Source organism: Scyliorhinus torazame, chromosome 2, assembly GCF_047496885.1.
Source record: "Scyliorhinus torazame isolate Kashiwa2021f chromosome 2, sScyTor2.1, whole genome shotgun sequence".
NCBI lineage: Eukaryota > Metazoa > Chordata > Chondrichthyes > Carcharhiniformes > Scyliorhinidae > Scyliorhinus > Scyliorhinus torazame.
In genome coordinates, this window is record NC_092708.1 from 380,541,920 (window position 1) to 380,567,669 (window position 25,750).

Below are 25,750 nucleotides of genomic sequence, written 5' to 3' on the forward strand. Positions count from 1 at the left end.
TTGTTCATCCATTAGTTTATGATTAAAGCCTGGGACCCTGAGATGCAGGAACTGTGTCTCAATGCACTACACCTACCCAGGGTCCCATTAATTATTGCTACTGTGCCAAACAATATGTAATGCTTTGTTAGAGCTTGCTAGTTTCACAGGATTCCCCCAACTATGCCACTGTGTGCCAACTGGTGGGAATATTGCTTGGCACGAGTGGTTAACCCTGCTGCCTCACCAGGGACCCGACAATGGGTGACTGTGTGGAGTTTGCACGTTCTCCCTGTGTCTGCGTGGCTTTCTTCCGGGTCCTCTGGTTTCCTCCCACAGTCCAAAAATGTGCAGGTTAGGTAGATTGGCCATGCAAAAATTGCCCCTTAGTGTCCAAAGTTATGCAGGTTAGTTATGGGATTGCTGGGATGGGGCGGTGCTATGGGCCTGGGTGGAGTGCTCTTTTGGAGGGTCAGTGCAGACTTGATGGGCTGAATGGCCTCCTTCTGCACTGTAGGGATTCTAAGTTGCAGGAATACTTCATGCAGACAATATTCTCTTTGTTTACCTCTGATCTGTATTTATTTATTTATTCCATACATTTACAGTACCCAGTTCTCTTTTTTGGGGCAATTTAGTGTGGCGAATCCACCTATCATGCACATCTTTGGGTTGTGGGGGTGAGACCCATGCAGACATTTGGAGAATGTGCAAACTCTACATGGACAGTGACGAGGGACTGAACCCGGGTCCTCGGCACCGTGAAGCACCAGTGCTAACCACTGCACCACCGTGCTGCCCGCCCATCTGTGATCTTTAACCTTAAATTCAGCTCCTGTGATCACCAACCTTCCCCAAGCCAGTACCTCCAATCATGTGTCATCTGTGTTTCACATTGAAGCGCTATGGGTTTACCATTGAGTTTATAATGCTGCGATGCTCCAATTATTGAAGTCCAGTGAAGCGCAGTGGGCGGTACAGTCGCACCGTGGTTAACACTGTTGCTTCACAGTGCCGGGGTCCCAGGTTCGATTCACGACTTGGGTCACCGTCAGTGCGGAGTCTGCACATTCTCCCCGTGTCTGCGTGGGTTTCCTCCAGGTGGTCCAGTTTCCTCCTACAAGCCCCGAAAGTCACTTCATTGCAGTGTTAATGTAAGCCTACTTGTGGCAATAAAGGTTATTTTTATTATTGTTAACAGTGAAGTCGTGGTAAGACCTGCTTCTATTCCTGCTTTCTCCCCTTGATGGCGCTGTTACATGATCAAATTAAAACTAATATAAACTATTGTAAGAGGCTGTTCTTGCTTTACCCAGGGGTGGTGCTGTCAATTCACTCTGTGAAGGGAAATAGAAGCATTGGCCCGGAGTTTCCACCAGGTTATTTCTCCACAATTGGCCAAGCCAACACAAATGATCAAAAACAACTGCTTATATTTGTATAGCAGCGCAGTGGTTAGCACTGCTGTCTCATGGCGCTGAGCACCAGGGTTCAATGTTGGCCTGGGTCATTGACCGTGTGAAGTTTGCACATTCTCCCCGCGTTTGCATGTGTCTCACCCCCCACAACCCAAAATGATGTGCAGGGTAGGTGGATTGGCCACACTAAATTGCCCCTTAATTGGCAAAAAAATTAATCAGGGCTCTTAATTTGTTTTATATAATATTTATAAAGCAGCTTGAACGTAAACGTCTCAAGGCACTTGGGTGACAAACACATGATTTGCACTGAGCATAACTTGCACATGAAATTCTGCCATCTTCAACACTGGTTTATCAAAATGTAGACTGGAAACCAATCTCTCCCTCACAATGTGGCCTCCCCAGAATGTATTAATCACCGTGATGAGTTTCCAAGAATTGCTACGGACTGCGGGCCTTTGAGGAGGCTCTTGAAATGAAGCTTTATTTTTGCGCGCAAGAGCACTAATAGGCAGCTTTAAAAAAATTTTAAACTGAATTTACTGAGGAACTGACTGCAATACACCTGATTCTACATCACTTTAAGCAATTTTCAGTTCTTTAAATCTTGTTACCCGCAGGTGGAGGACTGAAATGCTTATTTTTAGTGATAACCCCATTTTTGGCTATATTAATAAAACTGCACCAGGTTATCACTCTTAACTACATCCGGGACTATTTTTGACACGAGGGAAAGAATTGCTTTGTAAAACGCTGCGAGATAGTGCTGTTTCATGAACCATTTTGCATTTATGCAAATGAGTTGAATGGAAACTTGAACGTAAAATAAATCTGCAAAACTAGGGTAATTGTGAGCGCAATCTGCACCCAATTTGGAAACTGTACCCCATAAAGTACAAGAATAAATCTAGCTGACACCGAGGAAGCTGTTTCGCACAGGCACGATGGGCTTCCTGAGATGTTCAAAATCATGAGGGGTGTGCACAGAATAAATAGAGATAAACTGTTCCCATTGCTGAAAGGATTGAGAATCAAAGGGCACTGAGTTAACGTCATTGTGGGAGAAAAAAAAATAGAAGCCATGGTGACATAAGGAAAAAGTTTTTTTTAACAACAAATGGTTAGGATCTGGGATGCACCGCCGGTGGGGGAGGGGAGCAGGTTCAATCGAGGCAATCCAGAGGGAATTGGATTGCTATCTGGGAAGGAAGAATGTGCAGGGCCACGGGGAGAAGATGTGGGGGGGGGAGGGGGACTAAATAATTAGCTCCTTCGGAGAGCATCGCTGAATGGCCTCCCGTGCTGTAACAATTCTGTGATTTTGTACTGTGTCACCCTATAAGGAGAGACCCGAGCTACTGAGAGCCATTTCCTTTGGAACAGGGAAGGCTGAGTAGAATCAATGGAGGTTATTAAAATTATGAAGAGCTTTTGATGGTTTAAACAAGGAAAGATTATTTTCCCTGGTTGGAAAAGCAATGCTAAAGAGTCATTAAATTATAATTGTCACAGAGATTGAGGAGAAAAACCAGGGGAGTTTCTTTAATGGGGGGAGTTATTAGAGCATGAAATGCATTGCTACAGAGCGTGATTGAATCTTTTAAGGGAAAGTTGGATAAATATTTGAGGGAACAATAGGGTAAAAGCAGACCGAGGCAGGCCAGCAGCACGGTTCGATTCCCATAACAGCCTCCCCGAACAGGCGCCGGAATGTGGCGACTAGGGGCTTTTCACAGTAACTTCATTTGAAGCCTACTTGTGACAATAAGCGATTTTCATTTCATTTCATTACAGGCACGATGGCCGGTTGCCTTCTGTGCTGCCTGTGTAACCTCTTTCAGCCAGCTGAAACAGACAGAGTTAAAAGGCATACTACATCCTCCTTCGTGGATTGCACTACCAGAACCAGTGGTGGAAGCAGAATCCACAGTCACTTTGAAAAGGAAAGTTCTGATGATTGTTCCTTTTAAGGGCAACACAGCAGAGTAAGGGTCACCTGGCCTGGGAGACCAATCTTGGATTGGGGAATCGCTCCAGGGAGAGGAGTTAACTTAGGCTGGAGGAATTCCAGAACGAGCAGCAGACATGCTGCTAGTTCTTGTAGATCCTTGTAAATAAGTCCTTTGTTGTTCACTAATGAAGTCTCCAAAAGTGCATCACTACAGAAGTGGATACGTATTTGAAAAGAGAAAAATGTAGACGGATTTGGGGGAAGGGAAGAGGAATGGATTAAGTAGGTTGCTTTTCGGAGTGCTGACACAGCTGTGATGGGTCAAATGGCCTCCTTCTGTGCCGCAATTCTATGATTTTTACAGTTAACACAATGGAGATTCTTCCCAGCCCCTGATGGTAAGAATATCTTTTTAAATGATTATGTAATTCCCACCAGAGTGTTTGATGTAGGAATGTAGGTTTCTTGTGTTGGTAATGTGTCGTGCTTATCTGGGAATATATGTGTGTATTTATTGTAGAAATACTATTTCGGGAGCTGGGGTACAGACCGGTCGCCCTACAACATTTTGTCTACTATCTGAAAGAGACAGAGGAACAGAAACTGCTATTGGAGATGCTCAAGTAAGGCAGCTATTTTTATATTCAGTAGTTTTCGGTTATGAATGCAAAAACTAAGAATAGAGCATAGAAGAATAACCTAAACAAACGGCAGGCGAACGCAAAGTGGTGCAAAGGAAGGAACGGGGGAGCTCGGAGAACAGGAGAGAATGATCGGTATTGAGAACAGCAGCTGAACAGGCAACAGGGCTGAAGATTGGACAAATCCTCATGAACGCAAGGCTGTCTGGGTGGGGGAGGGGACAGAGAATGTAGCGAGATAGAGGAGGTTGGACTCCCAGGCTCCCCTCAGCTGATCTGATGTAAAGCAACACTAAGAATGCTCGAGTGGGCCTCCGGGATGTGCAAGGAAATGTGGAATTAAATAAAGAAATCAAGTAGGCTTACATTAACATTGCAATGAAGTTACCGTGAAAAGCCCCTAGGCGCCACGTACCTGCGCCTGTTCGGGTACACGGAGGGAGAATTTAGAATGTCTAAATTACCTAACAACACGTCTTTCGGGACTTGTGGGAGGAAATCAGAGCGCCCGGAGGAAACCCACGCAGACACGGGGAGAACGTGACCCAAGCCAGGAATCGAATCCGGGACCCTGGAGCTGTGAAGCAACAGTGCTACCCACTGTGCTACCATGCTGCCATCGCTACTCCGGATCGATATCCAGTAATCACTTGGTGGGGGTAGAATTAGATTCTTCTAGCTCGCATCCGTGACAGCAAATCCAGCAAGTGATCGCTTCAGAAATAGGTAGAGAAAGAACGATAAATCCGGATAAAATATTTTGCGAATTGAAATGCAAAGTGACATTACAATATCCTCTATGTTTCTTTTAATGCAGGGTTCTTGGAAGAACAGAAGACGCTGCAGTAAGTGTGCTAGAGCTGGGAAATTCAGAATAAAGCTCTGTCCGATCCACTCAAACATTCCTGGGTTGAGTCCAGTAACTGTTTGGGGTATGATGACGATGATGTGGTTATGTTACTGGACTAGTCACCCAGGGGGTGTGCAATCAGTTTTAAAAGATCTGGGAATAAAACAGCTGGCATCAGCATGGGTGACCAATAAGCTGTTGGGTTGTCGATTTAAAAACCCAACCAATGCCTTGTAGACAAGTAAACCTGCCATCCCTAGCTGGTTCAGCCTAAAAGTGACTCCAGTCCCACTCTGATGTGGTTGAATCTTTTTTTTTTATTAAATATTTTATTGAAAATTTTTGGTCAACCAACACAGTACATTGTGCATCCTTTACACAATATTATAACAACACAAATAACAATGACCTATTTTATAAACAAAAAATGAATAAATAATAAATAACAAAAATGAAAACAAGCCCTAATTGGCAACTGCCTTGTCACAAGTAACACTCTCCAAAAATATAATTTAACAGTCCAATATATAATTATCCAGGTCTCCACCCCCGGGGGCTTGGCTTCTTTCCACATTAGCAATATCCTGCGCCGGGCTACTAGGGACGCAAAGGCCAAAACATCGGCCTCTCTCGCCTCCTGCACTCCCGGCTCTTGTGGAACCCCAAATATAGCCAACCTCCAGCTTGGTTCGACCCGGACTCCTACTACTTTTGAAAGCACCTTTGTCACCCCCATCCAAAACCCCTGTAGTGCCGGGCATGACCAAAACATATGGGTATGATTCGCTGGGCTTCTCGAGCACCTCGCACACCTATCCTCCACCCCAACAAATTTACTGAGCCGTGCTCCAGTCATATGCGCCCTGTGTAATACCTTAAACTGAATCAGGCTTAGCCTGGCACACGAGGACGACGAGTTTACCCTGCTTAGGGCATCTGCCCACAGCCCCTCCTCGATCTCCTCCCCCAGCTCTTCTTCCCATTTCCCTTTTAGTTCATCTACCATAGTCTCCCCTTCGTCCCTCATTTCCCTATATATATCTGACACCTTACCATCCCCCACCCATGTCTTTGAGATCACTCTGTCCTGCACCTCTTGTGTCGGGAGCTGCGGGAATTCCCTCACCTGTTGCCTCGCAAAAGCCCTCAGTTGCATATACCTGAATGCATTCCCTTGGGGCAACCCATATTTCTTGGTCAGCGCTCCCAGACTCGCGAACTTCCCATCCACAAACAGATCTTTCAGTTGCGTTATTCCTGCTTTTTGCCACATTCCATATCCCCCATCCATTCCCCCGGGGCAAAACTATGGTTGTTTCTTATCGGGGACCCCCCCAAGGCTCCAGTCTTTCCCCTATGCCGTCTCCACTGTCCCCAAATCTTCAGTGTAGCCACCACCACCGGGCTTGTGGTGTAGTTCCTCGGTGAGAACGGCAATGGGGCTGTCACCATAGCCTGTAGGCTAGTCCCCCTACAGGACGCCCTCTCTAATCTCTTCCACGCCGCTCCCTCCTCCTCTCCCATCCACTTACTCACCATTGAAATATTAGCAGCCCAATAATACTCACTTAGGCTCGGTAGTGCCAGCCCCCCCCCTATCCCTGCTACGCTGTAAGAATCCCTTCCTCACTCTCGGGGTCTTCCCGGCCCACACAAAACCCATGATGCTCTTTTCAATCCTTTTTAAAAAAGCCTTCGTGATCACCACCGGGAGGCACTGAAACACAAAGAGGAATCTCGGGAGGACCATCATCTTAACCGCCTGCACCCTACCTGCCATTGACAGGGATACCATATCCCATCTCTTGAAATCCTCCTCCATCTGTTCCACCAACCGCGTTAAATTTAACCTATGCAATGTGCCCCAATTCTTAGCTATCTGGATCCCCAGGTAACGAAAGTCCCTTGTTACCTTCCTCAACGGTAGGTCCTCTATTTCTCTACTCTGCTCCCCTGGATGCACCACAAACAACTCACTTTTTCCCATGTTCAATTTATACCCTGAAAAATCCCCAAACTCCCCAAGTATCCGCATTATTTCTGGCATCCCCTCCGCCGGGTCTGCCACGTATAGTAGCAAATCGTCCGCATACAAAGATACCCGGTGTTCTTCTCCCCTAAGTACTCCCCTCCATTTCTTGGAACCCCTCAACGCTATCGCCAGGGGCTCAATCGCCAGTGCAAACAATAATGGGGACAGAGGGCATCCCTGCCTTGTCCCTCTATGGAGCCGAAAATATGCAGATCCCCGTCCATTCGTGACCACGCTCGCCACTGGGGCCCTATACAACAGCTGCACCCATCTAACATACCCCTCTCCAAAACCAAATCTCCTCAACACCTCCCACAAATAATCCCACTCCACTCTATCAAATGCTTTCTCGGCATCCATCGCCACTACTATCTCCGTTTCTCCCTCTGGTGGGGCCATCATCATTACCCCTAACAACCTCCGTATATTCGTGTTCAGCTGTCTCCCCTTCACAAACCCAGTTTGGTCCTCGTGGACCACCCCCGGGACACATTCCTCTATTCTCATTGCCATTACCTTGGCCAGGATCTTGGCATCTACATTTAGGAGGGAAATAGGTCTATAGGACCCGCATTGTAAGAGAAGCGATATCGTTGCTTCAGACATAGTCGGGGGCAGTTGTCCCCTTTCCTTTGCCTCATTAAAGGTCCTCGGCAGTACCGGGGCGAGCAAGTCCACATATTTTCTATAGAATTCGACTGGGAATCCATCCGGTCCCGGGGCCTTTCCCGCCTGCATGCTCCTAATTCCTTTCACCACTTCTTCTACCCTTTCCTGCTCTTCCACCTTGGGAAATTCCAGCCGATCCAAGAAGCCCATCATTCTCTCCCTCCCATCCGGGGGTTGAGCTTCATATAATTTTTTATAAAATGTCTTGAACACTCCATTCACTCTCTCCGCTCCCCGCTCCATCTCTCCTTCCTCATCCCTCACTCCCCCTATTTCCCTCGCTGCTCCCCTTTTCCTCAATTGGTGTGCCAGCAACCTGCTCGCCTTCTCCCCATATTCGTACTGTACACCCTGTGCCTTCCTCCATTGTGCCTCTGCAGTGCCCGTAGTCAGCAAGTCAAATTCTACATGTAGCCTTTGCCTTTCCCTGTACAGTCCCTCCTCCGGTGCTTCCGCATATTGTCTGTCCACCCTCAAAAGTTCTTGCAGCAACCGCTCCCGTTCCTTACTCTCCTGCTTCCCTTTATGTGCCCTTATTGATATCAGCTCCCCTCTAACCACCGCCTTCAACGCCTCCCAGACCACTCCCACCTGGACCTCCCCATTATCATTGAGTTCCAAGTACTTTTCAATGCACCCCCTCACCCTTAGACACACACCCTCATCTGCCATTAGTCCCATGTCCATTCTCCAGGGTGGGTGCCCTCCTGTTTCCTCCCCTATCTCCAAGTCCACCCAGTGTGGAGCGTGATCCGAAATGGCTATAGCCGTATACTCCGTTCCCCTCACCTTCGGGATCAATGCCCTACCCAGCACAAAAAAGTCTATTCGCGAGTAGACTTTATGGACATAGGAGAAAAACGAGAACTCCTTACTCCTAGGTCTGCTAAATCTCCACGGGTCTACACCTCCCATCTGCTCCATAAAATCTTTAAGTACCTTGGCTGCTGCCGGGCTCCTTCCAGTCCTGGACTTCGACCTATCCAGCCCTGGTTCCAACACCGTATTAAAATCTGCCCCCATTATCAGCTTTCCCATCTCTAGGTCCGGAATGCGTCCTAGCATCCGCCTCATAAAATTGGCATCATCCCAGTTCGGGGCATATACGTTTACCAAAACCACCGTCTCCCCCTGTAGTTTGCCACTCACCATCACGTATCTGCCCCCGTTATCCGCCACTATAGTCTTTGCCTCGAACATTACCCGCTTCCCCACTAATATAGCCACCCCCCTGTTTTTCGCATCTAGCCCCGAATGGAACACCTGCCCCACCCATCCTTTGCGTAGCCTAACCTGGTCTATCAGTTTCAGGTGCGTTTCCTGTAACATAACCACATCTGCCTTAAGTTTCTTAAGGTGTGCGAGTACCCGTGCCCTCTTTATCGGCCCGTTCAGCCCTCTCACGTTCCACGTGATCAGCCGAGTTGAGGGGCTTCCTACCCCCCCCCCCCCTCCCCCCCCCCCCACCCTTGTCGATTAGCCATCACCTTTTTCCAGCTCCTCACCCGGTTCCCACGCAGCTGTATCTCCCCCAGGCGGTGCCCCCCCGCCCATCCCCCCCCATACCAGCTCCCCCCTCTCCCCAGCAGCAGCAACCCAGTAATTCCCCCCTCCCACCCCCCCCCCCCCCCACCGCTAGATCCCCCGCTAGCGTAATTACTCCCCCCCCTGTTGCTCCCAGAAGTCAGCAAACTCTGGCCGACCTCGGCTTCCCCCCGTGACCTCGGCTCGCACCGTGCGACGCCCCCTCCTTCCTGCTTCTCTATTCCCGCCATGATTATCATAGCGCGGGAACCAAGCCCGCGCTTCTCCCTTGGCCCCGCCCCCAATGGCCAACGCCCCATCTCCTCCACCTCCCCTCCTCCCCCATCACCACCTGTGGGAGAGAGAAAAGTTACCACATCGCAGGATTAGTACATAAAACTCCTCTTTCCCCCCTTTTTAACCCCCCTCTTTGCCCCCCACATTCGCCCCACCACTTTGTTCAAACGTTCTTTTTAATAACCCACTCATTCCAGTTTTTCTTCCACAATAAAAGTCCACGCTTCATCCGCCGTCTCAAAGTAGTGGTGCCTCCCTCGATATGTGACCCACAGTCTTGCCGGTTGCAGCATTCCAAATTTTATCTTCTTTTTATGAAGCACCGCCTTGGCCCGATTAAAGCTCGCCCTCCTTCTCGCCACCTCCGCACTCCAGTCTTGATAAACGCGGATCACCGCGTTCTCCCATTTACTGCTCCGAGTTTTCTTCGCCCATCTAAGGACCATTTCTCTATCCTTAAAACGGAGGAATCTCACCACTATGGCTCTGGGAATTTCTCCTGCTCTCGGTCCTCGCGCCATCACTCGGTATGCTCCCTCCACCTCCAACGGACCCGCCGGGGCCTCCGCTCCCATTAACGAGTGCAGCATCGTGCTCACATATGCCCCGACGTCCGCTCCCTCCACACCTTCAGGAAGACCAAGAATCCTCAGGTTGTTCCTCCTTGCGTTGTTTTCCAGTGCCTCCAACCTTTCCACACATTGTTTCTGATGTGCCTCCTGCGTCTCCGTCTTCACCACCAGGCCCTGTATGTCGTCCTCATTCTCGGCTGCCTTTGCCTTCACGACCCGAAGCTCCCGCTCCTGGGTCTTTTGTTCCTCCTTTAGCCCTTCGATCGCCTGTAGTATCGGGGCCAACAGCTCTTTCTTCATTTCCTTTTTGATTTCTTCCACACAGCATTTCAAGAACTCTTGTTGTTCAGGGCCCCATGTTAAACTGCCACCTTCCGACGCCATCTTGGTTTTTGCTTGCCTTCCTTGCTGCTGTTCTAAAGGATCCACTGCAATCCGGCCACTTTCTTCTCCTTTTTCCATCCGTATCCAGGGGGGGATTCCCTTCTGGTTTACCACACAGTGTTTTTAGCCGTCAAAATTGCCGTTGGGGCTCCTATCAAGAGCCCAAAAGTCCGTTTCACCGGGAGCTGCCGAAACGTGCGACTCAGCTGGTCATCGCCGCACCCGGAAGTCGATAGCCGTGACATTTGAGTACCACCCACAGAATGTCATCAACTGCAGGGGTGCTATGCGGGGTAAGGGTCTGGGAAGGGGCAGAGGGGTGGTGTCTGCAAAAGCCTTGGGGTAGAAACAGAGAATCCGAGGAATATATAACAGATCCATCAGCTTCTGAGGGGACAAAACTTGAGTTAATGTTTTACATCTGGATCCTTCATTAGAACTGATGAAACATTATGATTTAAAGCCAAAACATTAACTTGTTTGTACTCTCTTTGGTGCATGTCGTGCTTTGCAGAATTTTATAAACATATGAATTAGGAGTAGGTGGGTAGCACGGTGGCGCAGTGGGTTAGCCCTGCTGCCTCACTGCGCCGAGGTCCCAGGTTCGATCCCGGCTCTGGGTGACTGTCCTTATGGAGTTTGCACATTCTCCCCGTGTTTGCGTGGGTTTCGCCCCCACAACCCAAAAACGTGCAGAGTAGGTGGATTGACCACGCTAAATTGCCCCTCAATTGGAAAAAATTAATTGGGTACTCTAAATTTTTTTTAAAAAGATTTAGGAGTAGGCCTTTCGGGGCCCCTCGAGTCTGCTGCGCCATTCAATACGATCATGGCGATCTGCTTGTAACTTCAACCCCACCTTCCTGCCTACCCCCAATAACCTTCACCCCCTTGTTAATCGAGCATCTTCCTTTGTTCCCAAGTTCCAGCATTTGCATTGTTCCCTTGTTGCCATGTGAGTGGTTTGGTTTGTGAGTGCCTGGTTGTTAAATTGATGGCAAACATTTTTTCTTGCATTGTGTGAAGCAACTGCACAAGGGATGTCCCCAAAAATACTAAGACTCAGCAGATGCTGTTGTACCTCAGCAAGGTGATTTTGTAGAATTGTTTAATTTCTTGTTACAGCTCTTGCAGTACAAGGATCATCTGAGTATCAAAAGCCAAGTGAAAAAAACAGAATATTTAAAAAACTGCACTGGGTGAGTGTCCTGAAGAGATATGTGAAAGTAGCTGAAAGGGAGCGAGGCTATCTATGCTTGTAATGTCTAATGATTCCAACCCAAATGTTCCTATCTTCTGTTTTCTCTCTCTTTTCCTGCAGATGTCTGTCGATTCCTTGCTGTGATGTGGCCTTGGGCTCTGTGCCATCCAAGTGCCTGACCCAAGCTCCTATTCTTTGTGCTTGTCGAGGCGGTCTGTGTCCGCAGGCTGTTTCGAGCACACTGCGACTGAGCCCAGTTGCAGTCCCGACCTTCACACCTGCCCACTTTCCAGAAGCTTCTGCCTTTGCTACAACCTTCTGCACTCCTCAAATTCGGGCCTCTTGCACATCCCTGATTATAATCATACCACCATTGGCGAAATTCACTCTCTAAACCTTTCTACGTCTCTTTCTTTAAAACGCTCCTTCGAAAGCTACATCTGACTAAAGATCTCGTCACTTGTCTAAATACCTCCAATGTGGCTCGGTGTCACATTTTTTGAGAACGCTTCTGTGAACTCACTTGGGGCATTTTTAAAAATATAAATTTAGAGTACCCAATTGTTTTTTTCCAAGTAAGCGGTAATTTAGCTTGGCCAATTCACCTACCCTGCACTATCTTTGGGTTGTGGAGGTGGGAGCCACGCAGACACTGGGAGAATGTGCGAACTCCACACGGACAGTGACCCGGACCTGGGATCGGACCTGGGAGCTGCGATTGTCCTCGACAACGTGAGGCAACAGTGACAATTACTGCACCACCGTGCTGCCTGCATTTGTTAAAGACACTATAGAGGGGCAGCACGGTGGCACCATGGTTAGCACTACTGCCTCACGGCACCGAGGTCCCAGGTTCGATCCCGGCTCTGGGTCACTGTCCATGTGGAGTTTGCACATTCTCCCTATGTTTGAGTGGGTTTCACCCCCACGATCCAAAGATTTGCCTGGTATGTGGATAGGCCATGCTAAAACTGCCCCTTAAATGGAAAAAAATGAATTGGGTATTCTAAATTTAAAAAGAAAGACACTATAGAAATGTAAGCCATTGCAACCTTGGCTGTGTTTGTTTTCTCTCTTCCCCTAGCCCGGGCGAGCAACCACAGTCACCCTTCTACAGCTACAGGCTGAGATCTGCTAACTCCGTGTTTATCAGGAATTAAATCTGGGACCATGTGGATCATATGAAGAATGTCTTATTTCTGATTCCTTCCAGCCTTGTATTGATGTCTGATGTTTGGGTGCATGCCATATCCAGATTATTGTCAGCTCGGAATGTACAGTCAGGTAGATCTGATAGACTGAATATTTGGTGTTAGTCGAGCAAGCAGATCCAGTGAGCAACTTAGTCCAAAATATAAGCTTCATTTCTACTCGGGACTCAAGTAATGGAATGTAGAATGGATGAACTCTCTGGACTGAATAGCCTCCTTCTGCGCCCTTTCCTTAAATAGAATCTCTACAGTGCAGCAGGAGGCCCATTGTGTCTGCGCCTACCCTCCGAAAGGGGACCCCACTCCCTGCCCCATCGTTGCAACCTCGTAACCTAACCTACACATCTTTAGACGAGGGGCAATTTAGCATGGCCAATCCACCTAACCCGCACATCTTTGGACTGTGGGAGGAAACGGGAGCACCCGGAGGAAACCCACGCAGACACTTGGAGAACTTGCAAACTCCACACAGACAGTCACCCAAGGTCGGAATTGAACCCGGGTCAATTCCCGGTGCTAGCCACTGGGCCGTTGTGCCATGTGGCACACTAACACACAGTGCCCTAGGTGGTGTGTCCACTCCAGCAATCACTGACAAACATACTGATTAGCATGTGATGCCAAGGAGCAGATCAATGTGAGCCTTGTGATTGTTTTTGAGCTGACCTTGGGAGTAGCTCCCTTCACTTTGAGTAATGCGTGTGAAGCATTTTAAGAATATTTCTGACTATCTGATCTACCTGGCTACATTCCGAGCTGACGGTAATCTGGATGTGACAAGAACCTAAACACAACACATCCGGGCATCAAGACAGGACTGGAGGGAATCAGAAAGATGTGATCGGACACGGTATGAATGCAGTTCTTTTTTTAATTTTTGAATACTCTCAAATTTATGTCATTGTCGGAGAATTGGTATGTAGAAGTGTTCTCTCTGCAAATCAACAGTTATGTCTGTCTTGCACTGGGCAGTTGCTTTACTTTAAGTCCCTGGGGATGGTGATTGTTAAAATGTTGAAACAGGCATTCCACATGACTGTATCTCCACGCTTTTCTTTTTAGACTTCCATTTGCTTACGATGATGCCACATTTGTCAAGGACCACTACACACTGCTGGACAGACAGATCATTATCGAGGTAAGAAATATTTCACTTTTATTTTTCTTCCTAAATTTAATTTTGTTTCAGTTTGGTTGCCGTCTCCTGTACCCACCATTAGTTCAGAGGTTGTGAACCTTTGGAACTCTCTTCCCCAGAGAGTGGTGGAGGCAGGGTCAGTGAACGTTTTTAAGGCAGCGGTAGATAGATTCTTGACTAACGGAGTACAAGATTATTGGGGGCTGGCATAATGTGGAGTTGAGGCCACAGTCAGATCATCCACCATCTTATTCAATCGTGAAGCAGACTCGAGGGGCTGAATGGCCTACTCCTAATTCGTAAGCACGTCGGAGACATGAATGTGACTGGACTAGTAATCTGAAGGACCAGGTTAATGTTCTGGGGACATGGATTCAAATCCCGACATAGCATGTAGCAGCTGGTGGAATTTAAATTCAATTAATAAGTCCAGAACGTGGATTTTGCTTTGAAAATATCAGCAGTTACCATTATTTTTGGTAAATCAGACACTGACTTCCAGAATATGCACGTGCATAGTGGGCTAAACAGTTGGCTTGTAATGCAGAACAAGGCCAGCAGCACGGTTCAATTCCCGTACTGGCCTCCCCGAACAGGCGCTGGAATGTGACGACTAGGGGCTTTTCACAGTAACTTCGTTGAAGCCTACTTGTGACAATAAGCTATTATTATTACAGTTAAATTTGAAAGTTACAGTCTGGGTTTCCCTGCTGCTCTGCGCCCACTGTAACTCTTCAACATTGAAATTAATGTAAGGGCGTGAAGTTGTAGTACTTATCCCTAGTTGGACTAAACGTGCCAGAAAAAGATACATTCAGGTGAAAGTGAATTTTTGCGGCATGATACGTAATGTCAGACAAACTCTCCCACTCTAAAAATGTAACTTTATAAGTGCGGAAACACAGTCCTTCAGAGTTTAATTTGTGTTGGAGGTTTTTTAAAATACATTTTATTTTAACTTTTTTTTCCACATCTCTTTATTCCCCTCTCTCTTATTTCTATCTCTTAATCCCTCGTTTTATTTTGCTTTTTATACATGATTTAAAAAAAAAAATAAGTTTAGAGTACCCAATTATTTTTTTCAATTAAGGGGCAATTTCGTGTGGCCAATCCACCTACTCTGCACATCTTTGGGTTGTAGGGGTGACACCCACGCAGACACGGGGAGAACGTGTGAACTCCACGCGGACAGTGACCCAGGTCCGGAATCGAATCCGGGTCCTCGGCGCCATAGGCAGCTGTGCTAACCACTGTGCCGCCATTCTGCCTGCTTTTTGTACATTATTTAAATCTAATTTATAATTCCTAGTTTAAATTTCTTCATATGTCTCCGTGAGGATCCTTCAATCTGATTGATCGAAGAGCCTGGCTGTTGCTTTCTCTACACTAACATGCCACAAATCTCTCTCTTGAGAGGACTGCGCAGGATCAGAGTCCTGATGATAGCGAGTCTCCACTCCAAAACCTGCAAACGTTTGTGGATAGCTGTCAGCGTAATGAACAGCAATTGTCATTCCTTTAAACTGCAAAAAGGGGGAGCAGCTTTGTGTCTCAACTTTATTGGTATTTGAACCACAGTGTAACCATGAGTGTATTAGTGATAAATCAGTTTGGGAATCGGGAGTGAACCTTTTTGTTTTGGGGTTTTCAGGAGAACGACAAACGCATTGAGGCATCTGGACAAATGGAGATTTTCAGGAAACACCCCAGGAAGGCCTCCATCCTTCACATGCCACTGGTCACAACACTTTACTACTCCTGCTTTTATCATTATGGGGAATCTGAAGTGAGTCATTGTTTCTTGTTTGTACATGTATGTCTGTGTATGTGTATTAATGATAGCAAGGTTGATGGCTTAAGATGGCTTTGCAGTATTTTGACCAATTACACACCCACCCTGAGGAAGAGACACTATTTTCAATTGCACCAGTGCAGGCACACATTCGGATCATAAATGTAAAATAACCACCACCCATCTGTAAAATAAATGCTTGTAGAAATAAAACTATTCATTCCGAATGGCAGAGTGACACACCGTGTTTGTCGTGAGTGGTAAATCAATAAAGTATCATTGATCTAAAAGTATCAGCTTAATTTATAACCCCTTCCCTTCAACTCCACGTCAGAGATAGGGTTGGAGTTTTGCCTTCCACCTTTAAGCTTGATCAAAATTTTGACCTGATTTACAATACCTGGATCAAAGTTTGCTACCAGACCAGTCCCAGTGACACTGCCACTGAAAAGGACAAGTGCAACATTGTAGTTTGGAACCCCTGGTTCCTCACTTGGACATATGTCACCATTTCTTGGTCAATATCCCTGAATCTCATCACATCATTGTGGAGCTTCATTGTCACAAGGACTGCAGCAATTCGAAGGGAAGTTCCAACAGCAACTTCTATGGGTAATTAGTGACCAGCAATAAACGCAGTCTTGCCAACATTGCCTACATCTCGAGACGTTGCGCAAACTACTCCGACCGCAATTGGAATGCTGCACACCAGTGAGTAAGTGAGCTCATTTCCTTTTGTCTGAGAATTAAACCAGGCGCAGAAACACAAAACTATTGCCATTTTACTAACGCACCAACAAATACCATCATAAACTTAAATATTTTTAAAGTATCTGACATACTTGGGTAGATGCAATTAATTGAAATTGGGCAGCACGGTGGCGCAGTGGTTAGCACTGCTGCCTCAGGGCACCAAGGACCCGACCGGGTTCGATCCCGGCCCGGGTCACTGTACGTGTGCACTTTGCACATTCACCCCCATGTCTGCCTGGGTCTCGCCCCCACAACCCAAAGATGTGCAGGGTAGGTGAATTGGCCACGCTAAATTGCCCCTGATTTTTAAAAAAAAGAAAGAAATTAATTGAAATAACTTTGTTGCAGGATCAAACATTGTTAAATCGGTTGCAATTGCATCAGCTGGACTACACCTAATATCGAATAAGGTTACAGTTCATGACCAGATAATGTAAATTGACAAGGTGGTTTTAATGGGCAGAGATGGGGAGGTGAGAGCACCGCTGTTGGTGTCACCACCATTGTGGTTGGGGTAGGGAGTGTGGCAGAATGTGTATCACTATCTCCTAAATTGTTCTGGCTCTCATTTAGAAATTAAATAGTTGGTGATTCTAACCTTGTTCTCATTTTGTTTCTTCACAGGGAACATTCAGCAGCCCAGCCAATTTGAAAACGACGTTCAAAGTAGGTGCTGCACCTTTGCCGTTGAGCATAAGAAATCATTCATGGAGCAAAATACACAAGCCCTAACAAGTGCTTGTATTTCACTGTACAGCCTTGCTTGTCACTGATTCCATCCTCCTGGTTTAATCTGTGGGGAGAAGATGCTCAGAAATTCTCCTAGCCCTCCTCGGTTTAATATGTGTGAAGTCAGTGCCACTTCCCTTGGATGGGAAGTTGCCATTTTTATTGTCTGCTTCCTAAGTGATAACACTCCCTGCGATGAGCCAGACGGTTGTGGGTTGAAGCCCCACTCCAGATAATTGAGGCTGACGCTCCGTTGTGTGATACATTCTCCTCCAGTTGTGGCGACCTCTGTTTTTGAGCCTGGGGTAGAGGGAGAACCCATTTATCACATGTACGAACGCAAACATGGGGGCATCGTGAGTTGGAATCCCAAGGGATAAAGAAATGTTAATAAGGGCAACTTTAAAAATGGTCTTAACAGTTTCACAAGAGATGTGGAGAAAAAACAATTATTTGATTTTTGTCCTTTTTTAGTGAGGTGACATTTGTATTTTAATAGAAAATATTGATTCTGATTCTGTTTTAGATTTCGGACAAGCAGTACTTACTCACTACACTTGCAGCTCGTGCCAAGCTGAAGGCTTGGAAAGACATTGACACTCTATTTACTACAAAGGTAACTTATTTGTATGAAGTTCACATGTATCAATATCAGTCTATAATTACAGCAGCATGTGTTCTTTAATATTTTAACCTACTGATGTGTTTGTTAGTGAAATACCAGGTTTTATAGCTTTACTTTCTTGGTTACTGAATGGTGTTAGATGTTCGTAAAAAAAAAAAACTTGCATTTAAATAGCATCTTTCATGGCCAGAGAATGCCGCAAGAGCACTTTTGAGTTAAGTACTTTTGAAGTATAAACAGAATATTCTGGAAATACTCAACAGGTCTGGCAGCATCTGTGAAGACAGGGTAATGTTTGACATTCATGACCTTTTATCAGAACTGGACTTTTCAAGTATTGTCACTGTTGTAATGTAGGAACCGATGCAGCTCAAATTTAAGCACAGAAAGCTCCCACAAACAATAATATGATAATGGCTAGTTTCTATGATTGAGCGATAAATATTGACCAGGTGACCAGAGAGAATTCCCCTTCTCCTCTTAGTACCGTGGGATCTTTCATGCCCATCAAAGAGGACAGATGAGACCTCAGTTTAACATCTCATCTGAAAAATATCATCTCCAACAGTGCAGCACTCTCTTGGCAGCGCACTGGTGTGTCAGTCTTGATTTTTGTGCAGGGTTCATGGATTGGGACTTGAACCTGGAACCTTGTGACTGAGATGAGAGTGCTACTAGTTGGGCCTAGCTGACACCCAAGTAAATGAAGTTAGTTTGTCACTGATTTAAACAAATAACCGTCATTTGGCTGCACAACAAAGCTAGCTTCCTCTCAAATTGATCTATCTGGGCTGATGTCGGTAAAGCTTTTTTTCCGTTAACTCTCAGGTCTCCCAGAACCTGCTTTCCTCTCCTGTTCCTTCTTTATATTAATGATCTCATACAACCTATCTCATCCAAGCTTATGTACTCCGCATTCATGAACCTCTGGCCTTAAAATCACATTTTGGTCCACTCGTGTTGCATTGGCTCCGTCACTGCATCCGTATCTCCTCCATGGCTTTCAATGGGGGTAAAAGAAGCATTTGGTGCGAATTTGTACAGTTAGTATAATTATTCTGCAGAATTCGAATTAGGCAAAAAAAACCACATTATTTCCAATAAACTATATTTCAGAGCATGGTGAAGTAATTTTCAATGAACAAAGAACAATACAGCATAGGAACAGGCCCTTCGACCTTCCAAGCCTGCGCCGACCATGGTACCTGCCTAAATTAAAACCGTATGCATTTACAGAGTCCGTATCCTTCCATTCCCACCCTTTTCATATATTTGTCTAGATGTCCCTTAAATGCCGCTATCGTACCTGCTCCCACCACCTCCCCAGGCAGCATGTTCCATATATTTACCACCCTCTGTGTAAAACAACTTGCCTCGCACATCTGTTCTAAACTTTTCCCCACGCACTTTAAACCTATGTCCCCTAGTACTTGACTCTCCTACCCGAGGAAAGAGCATCTGACTATTCACTCTGTCCATGCCACTCATAATCTTGTAGACCTCTATCAGGTCGCCACTCAACCTCCGTAGTTCCAGTGAGAACAGACCGAGTTTATCTAACCTCTCCTCATAGCTAACGCCCTCCATACCAGGCAACATCCTATCTAGTAAACCGCTTCTGTACCCTCTCCAAATGAATTATATATTACCCACAACATTTCATCTTTGTCAAGAATTGAGAAGTATTTTCTTTTTCTCACGCTTTATTTTGCCACAAGCCATTAATGTGCTCATTCAAATCCTGGGGTATGATAGAAAACTTGTTTTGTTACCCGCTCAAAGGTTTAGACCACAGATCCAGGCAGACAGGTTCACACCCCACCACAGTAGCTGGGGAATTTTAATTCAATTGAGTCTGGAATAAAAAGCTAACGTCAGTAATCGTGACCATGTAAGTACCAGATTGCCATAAAAACCCATCTGGTTCCCTGATGTCTATCCTTAGCCGGCCTAGCCTGTTTGTGACTTGAGACCCACAACTATGTGGTTGGACTCCCCTGAAGTGGTCTCCCAAGCCAGTCAGTTATACTCAGGAAGACAGCTCACTGCCAACGACTCAAGGGCGATTAGAGATGGACAATAAATGTTGGTCTTGCTGGTGATTTCAACATTCTTCCCACCCCCCTCCCAATCCCGCAAATGAATTTTGAAAACATTCCATTTGAATCGCCTTTCTCCTTTTAAATAGATGACATATCATTGCCTTTTGTTTTGATTTTAGAATTGGCTAGGATACACCAAGAAGAAAGCCCCCATTGGATTTCATAGAGTTGTGGACATCTTGCATAAAAACAATGCTCCAGTTGAGGTAAGATGCGAGTTTTTGATACGGTTGAGAAGAAATTTACTCCATCCTCCTCCTTCGAGTAGGAATAAAACAGGCCACAAATCGAGGAGAGGCACAAGAACAAATCTTTAGTATGCTCTTGGTGCAACAGAGTGGACCAGTGCCCATGTGTAAGTTGGGGCTGCCAACTGTTGCAATCCCATGATAGGTCAATTAGGCTCATTCTGTGCATTGCCATTCTCTTGAGTTTCAAATTCACTTCCCTTGCTGCCCCACGTCGGCCTAAGTGTCATTTATTTTTCAATGATTTATTGTGCTGGTGACTTAGGCATGGGTTATAAGATAATATCATGTAAGAGTATAATACGATTGTGTTTTGGGGATCAGAAAGTTACCCCTGCTACAAATGTCTTGTTTGTCTTCAATAGTAACTTTCAAAAGGAATTTGTACAAATACTTACGGGGCCATGGCGAAACAGCAAGCAATTGAGACCAATTGGATAATTCTAGCAAACAAAAAAGGAAGGCTCGATGAGCAACATGGCCCCCTTCTCTTTCCATGGAACATTCTGGGCTGCATTCTCTGCCCCGCCACGCCACTTTTCAGCCTCGACCCGCTGGCGGGATTCTCCGTTACGCCGGCTGTTGGGATTTGCAATGGCTCCTGGGGGAAATTAAATTATTAACGCTGGTAGGAGAGAGGAGGGCATGAAAATGAGGGTGGGGTTTTGTGCGTTTTGTTTTGGTTACAGTGGAGGACACTGCACTTTGCAACTTAGTCATGACAAATCTCACCCAGGGCTGTTTGATGTTGGGAAAAGTCAGGATTAACTCGCTACCCCTATCTTTTGTGGCAAATAAATATTAAGTTGGAGGTAGTTTTTTTGCAATTGGGTCAAAACTTCCCTGACACCGAGTGATGGGACTGGGATATCAGCAGTGGGATTTGAAGCCTGTAAAACAGTTAATCTGTGTGGGATGTATGGGTTCCTGCAACACATCACGCCACTCTAAAAAGAAAAGGGGCGGGATTCTCCACTGGCGTGATTCTCCGTTTTGCCGGCGCCCGGGGGTTTCCCCGACGGCGTGGGGCTGCCCCACAATGGGAAACCCCATTGACTGGCCGGCGTAACAGAGAATCCTGCCAGCGGGTCGAGGCTGAAAAGTGGCGTAGCGGGGCGCAGAATGCAGCTCAGGATGTTCCATGGAAAGAGAAGTGGGAAATTTGGCCCATCAAGCCTTTTGTTTTTGTTTGCTCGATTTCATAGAATTTACAGTGCAGAAGGAGGCCATTCGGCCCATCGAGTCGGCACCGGCTCTTAGAAAGAGCACCCCACCCAAGGTCCACACCTCCACCCTATCCCCATAACCCAGTAACCCCACCCAACACTAAGGGCAATTTATCATGGCCAATCCACCTAACCCGCACATCTTTGGACTGTGGGAGGAAACCGGAGCACCCGGAGGAAACCCACGCACACACGGGGAGAACGTGCAGACTCCGCGCAGACAGTGATCCAAGCCGGGAATATATTGAATGTGCTTCTGCTACCCTTTCAGGTAGCGAAACAGCTCACTGTGCGAAAAAATGGTTCTTTTGCCAATCACCTCAAATCTTTGTCCTCTGGTAGTTATCCAATTGGTCTCAATTGCTTGCTGTTTCACCATAGCCCATATGAGTGATATACAAAGTATTTGTACAAATTCTTTTTGAAAGTTACTATTGAATCTGCTCCCTTTGCAATGAGTGAATTCCAGATCACAACACGCTGCTTTTTAAAAGAAAACGCTTCCTCATGCTGCCTCCGATTCTTTTGCCAATGACCAATGGTATTTCATACTGTATTGTAATACTTTTCTACAGGTTATTCAGGAATATGTTGCTTTAGTGGATAGCACAGAACTGAAGTTGAACCTTGCCACAAAGTACAAATGCCATAACATTGTGATTGATGTAAGTACGAGTGTGGATTTATTTCTGCTGCAACAGAGAGGAGCTTAGTGCCAAAAAGAACAGGTAGTGCAGTTTCATGCAGAGTAGCCATTGTTTGCATTTAACACTCGAGAGGGTTCACAACAGTCAAATGTGTTCCATATCAGAAATGGTATGGATCAACTTGGCTAAGTATCCTCTTGGACACCCCTCCCCCCAACTGACCCTCATCCCTCTTTTCCTCCCCCCCCTCAAACCGATCCTCACTCCCCACCCCCTGCAACTGATCCTCATCACCCCTTCCCAACCGATTTTCTCCCCCCCCCCCCCCCGCCCCGAGCAACGGGATTTTCTTTTTTGCACTTTCTGTTCTCAAGCAGCTTGTTTATGGCGGCAAAGGCATAAATTGTCCTGATTCTCCTGAACCGATTGGATTGGATTTGTTTATTGTCACATGTACTGAGGTACAGTGAAAAGTGTTTTTCTGCGTGCGGTCAAACAGATCATTTAGTACATGAAAAGAAAATACGTAATAGGGCAACACGAGGTACACCGTGCCATTCCGAATCTCATTGCCAGAGACCTGAGAATCATAGAATTTACAGTGCAGAATGAAGCCATTTGGCCCATCGAGTCTGGACCGGCTCTTGGAAAGAGCACCCTACCCAAGCCCACACCTCCATCCTATCCCCATAACCCAGTAACCCCACCCAACACTAAGAGCAACTTTGGACACTAAGGGCAATTTAGCATGGCCAATCCACCTAACCTGCACATCTTTGGACAGTGGGAGGAAACCGGAACACCCGGAGAAAACTCACGCACACACGGGGAGAACGTGCAGACTCCGCACAGACAGTGACCCAAGCTGGGAATCAAATCTGGGATCCTGGAGTTGTGAAGCAATTGTGCTAACCACTATGCTACCGTGCTGCCCAAATGGTTCAGCTGGGAGGCAATGATTGGTTTAGCATAGAGGGAGTGTGGACGTACAAAATGCAGGGCAAAATCAGACCCTCTAGAAAGATGAGCGAAGCTGGTGGTAGTGACAATAACTCCAGATGTTGTTTAAATTGAAGATATAAATATCAGTTGAGATCTTTTGCTCCTAATTTAGACCTACAAGGATCTCAAAGACCGACAGCAGCTGGTTCAGTACAGAGACAAACTGGAGAAAAACTCGCAAGAACACAGGAAGATAGACTACATCCTGAGCAACTCTGTAAGTTGAAAACGAAGTGTTAAATTTTAGTTAGTGCTGGGCTGCAATGTTTAAAGCATTTGTGACGGCTGACGTAAATCTTGTGGCCAAGAGTGACGATCTTAGCCTGCAACTGGGTCTCCGGATTGCTTTCGCAACAGTCGAGTCCCAGGCATTCGGACAATCTTTAATGGCTTGAAGTGAGAGCTACCTAATGTGAAAACAAATAAATGAAAAATGAATGCACCTGCCAGATTGCTAATGGCAGTTTTGAATATTATTGTGCTTTGCAGCAAATCAGATGGAAAAATTGATGAACCAAGATTCAAGGCAGCAATACCTCCTGTGCACATAATTCCTGAGGGAGATGGAGGTTGGAGAATCTGGCAATCAGGACAAGGAAGAAAGATCGATATCAACCATTTGAGAATCGCAGGAGCTCTTCCCCCTCGCGATTAAAATTCATAATTAAACGGGAACTTATAAACTGGAACTTATAAACTAAGTCTCCTATCCATACATTTGTATATTCCATGTGTATAAAGTTGTCCAATTGCAAGGTTTTGACTGTTTAAGAGAATGGGTGGGGCGAGGGTAGGATGGGGAGTGGTGGAGGAGGTATGGCTGGCGAAGGACAACCATACTTCATGGGAGAAGGACAGATCCTCCCTCCCAGCTAAAACTAACAAAATACTGAGGACAAGAGACAAACTTCAAGTATTTGGTTTTAGTCAGTATTGCTAGCTGGCCTCACTGATGACATCTAGAAACAAGAATGTGATATGAGAGAAAAGTTAATATATTTATTGTCTGCTTGTTGGAACCTACTCTGATGACGCTTTAAAAAAAAAAGTACAATTTCTGAATATTATTTCAATATAAATGAGATGAAGCATATTTGTTGTACAGAAACTGAAAACCAAGTCACACATTAAGAGTACATTTTGTAATAAAATGCTGGTAGCATTCTACTTTGCATGTGCTTATTTGTATGGTGTTTTATTGTTTTCTTCCTATCTTGGATCTTAAGAAGTGAATGCGAGTGGGTTGGCGAGGGGTGGAGGAAAGAGTGGGGAAATTCTTTTTTTTTCAATAAACATTGAGGGTTTTTTTGGCATTGTAAATACCTCCTCCCTCCCCATCAGGTCCCACCATTAACAAAGAACAAAGAAATGGACAGCACAGGAACAGGTCCTTCGGCTCTCCAAGCCCATGCCGACCATGCTGCCCGACTAACCCCCTAATCTACGCGAAACTACCCCCCCCCCCCCCCCCCCCCCCCCCACTGACGATTAATTCTCCGTGAAGAATTCGATGAACGGTTGCCACCTCCGGGCGAACCCTAACAGTGACCCTCTCAAGGCGAACTTAATTCTTAATTTTCTCCAGACAGCGAAAGCTAGCCATGTCCGATAGCCAGGTCTCTGACTTCGGGAGCTTTGAGTCCCTCCATGTTAATAATGTCAACCTCTGGGCTACCAGGAGAAGCAAAGGCCAGAACATCTGCCTCTTTCTCCTCCTGGATTCCCGGATGTGATACCCCGAAAATCGCCACCTCTGGACTCATTGCCACCCTTGTTTTTAATACCTGACGTCAGCAAACCCCTGCCAAAATCCCCTCAGCTTTGGACATGCCAGAACATGTGGACATGATTCGCTGGCCCTCCTGCACACTTTGCACACCTGTCTTCCACCCCAAGGAATCTGCTCATCCGGGCCACTGTCATGTGAGCCCGGTGAACAACCTTGAATTGGATCTGGCTGAGCCTGGCACAGGTTGCGGTCGCATTGACCCTACTTAACGCGTCTGCTCAAAGGCCCTCCTCTATCTCTCCCCCCAGCTCCTCCTCCCACTTTGAGTGGGGAAAATTCTTGCTGGTTTTCCTTCTGGTGAGGTGGGAATTTCTCCCAATTATGTGGGGCTTTGCTGGGGCAGATGGACTAGGCTTAGTTACACGAAATGGGCTAAACCCAAGTTGTGTAACTTTTTTTTTGCAACACTGACGTTTTTGATCTTCAGATCTGCATGCTGCAAACCCTACTTCCACATTTTCTCACGTGTCGCTTGCTGCGGTGCCTGGGCAATCAATTATTGATAGCAGGTCGGTCCTGGACTCCAGACCAGAACAAAGTGCAAACCAGTACTCTGGTTTGCTTTGAAGCAAATTTGGCCCTTGACTCCCTTCCGGTAGTTGAACCAAAGCAAGATGAAGCAGGGTTAGTTTTGGGTTATCACAGATGAGTACTGACCTGGGCAAAATGACTTAAGTGCTTCACCCATTAGTTCCATCATTATGATGTGGAGATGCCGGCTTCCATCATTATACCAGTGACTATGCCTCAAGATAATACTACTTTGGATGTAAAGTGTTTTTTGTCCCAAGGTCAGGAAAGGTGGGAGCACATAGGTGCACATATTTTCTCATTATGCAAAGCTAAGTGCTTTCCACTAAGCTTGCAGGGTCAATGCTCTGACAATTATTTGTGGTGTGTCCCGGGCTCCAGAGAGTGACTACAACTCATTGCTCACAATGCTGACTGCATGTCCTTATTTCCCTTT

General features: G+C 46.2%; 1 protein-coding gene across 4 annotated transcripts in view; it reads left to right on the plus strand.

The window, feature by feature from the left end:
* vipas39 (VPS33B interacting protein, apical-basolateral polarity regulator, spe-39 homolog) overlaps nucleotides 1-24,172 on the plus strand; it is a 50,869-nt gene extending 26,697 nt beyond the window's left edge. For 3 of the 4 annotated variants that reach the window (XM_072493573.1, XM_072493576.1, XM_072493575.1), the window contains exons 10-20: nucleotides 3,872-3,974; nucleotides 4,810-4,837; nucleotides 11,446-11,519; nucleotides 13,795-13,870; nucleotides 15,522-15,656; nucleotides 17,040-17,081; nucleotides 17,671-17,760; nucleotides 19,991-20,077; nucleotides 21,921-22,010; nucleotides 23,107-23,211; nucleotides 23,484-24,172. In XM_072493573.1, the coding sequence (XP_072349674.1) occupies nucleotides 3,872-3,974; nucleotides 4,810-4,837; nucleotides 11,446-11,519; nucleotides 13,795-13,870; nucleotides 15,522-15,656; nucleotides 17,040-17,081; nucleotides 17,671-17,760; nucleotides 19,991-20,077; nucleotides 21,921-22,010; nucleotides 23,107-23,211; nucleotides 23,484-23,504 (851 nt within the window). In that variant the 3' untranslated portion in view covers nucleotides 23,505-24,172. The remainder of the gene's footprint in view (nucleotides 1-3,871; nucleotides 3,975-4,809; nucleotides 4,838-11,445; nucleotides 11,520-13,794; nucleotides 13,871-15,521; nucleotides 15,657-17,039; nucleotides 17,082-17,670; nucleotides 17,761-19,990; nucleotides 20,078-21,920; nucleotides 22,011-23,106; nucleotides 23,212-23,483) is intronic. The other variant, XM_072493577.1, reaches the window with a different exon arrangement.
* The last annotated feature ends 1,578 nt before the right edge of the window (nucleotides 24,173-25,750 follow it).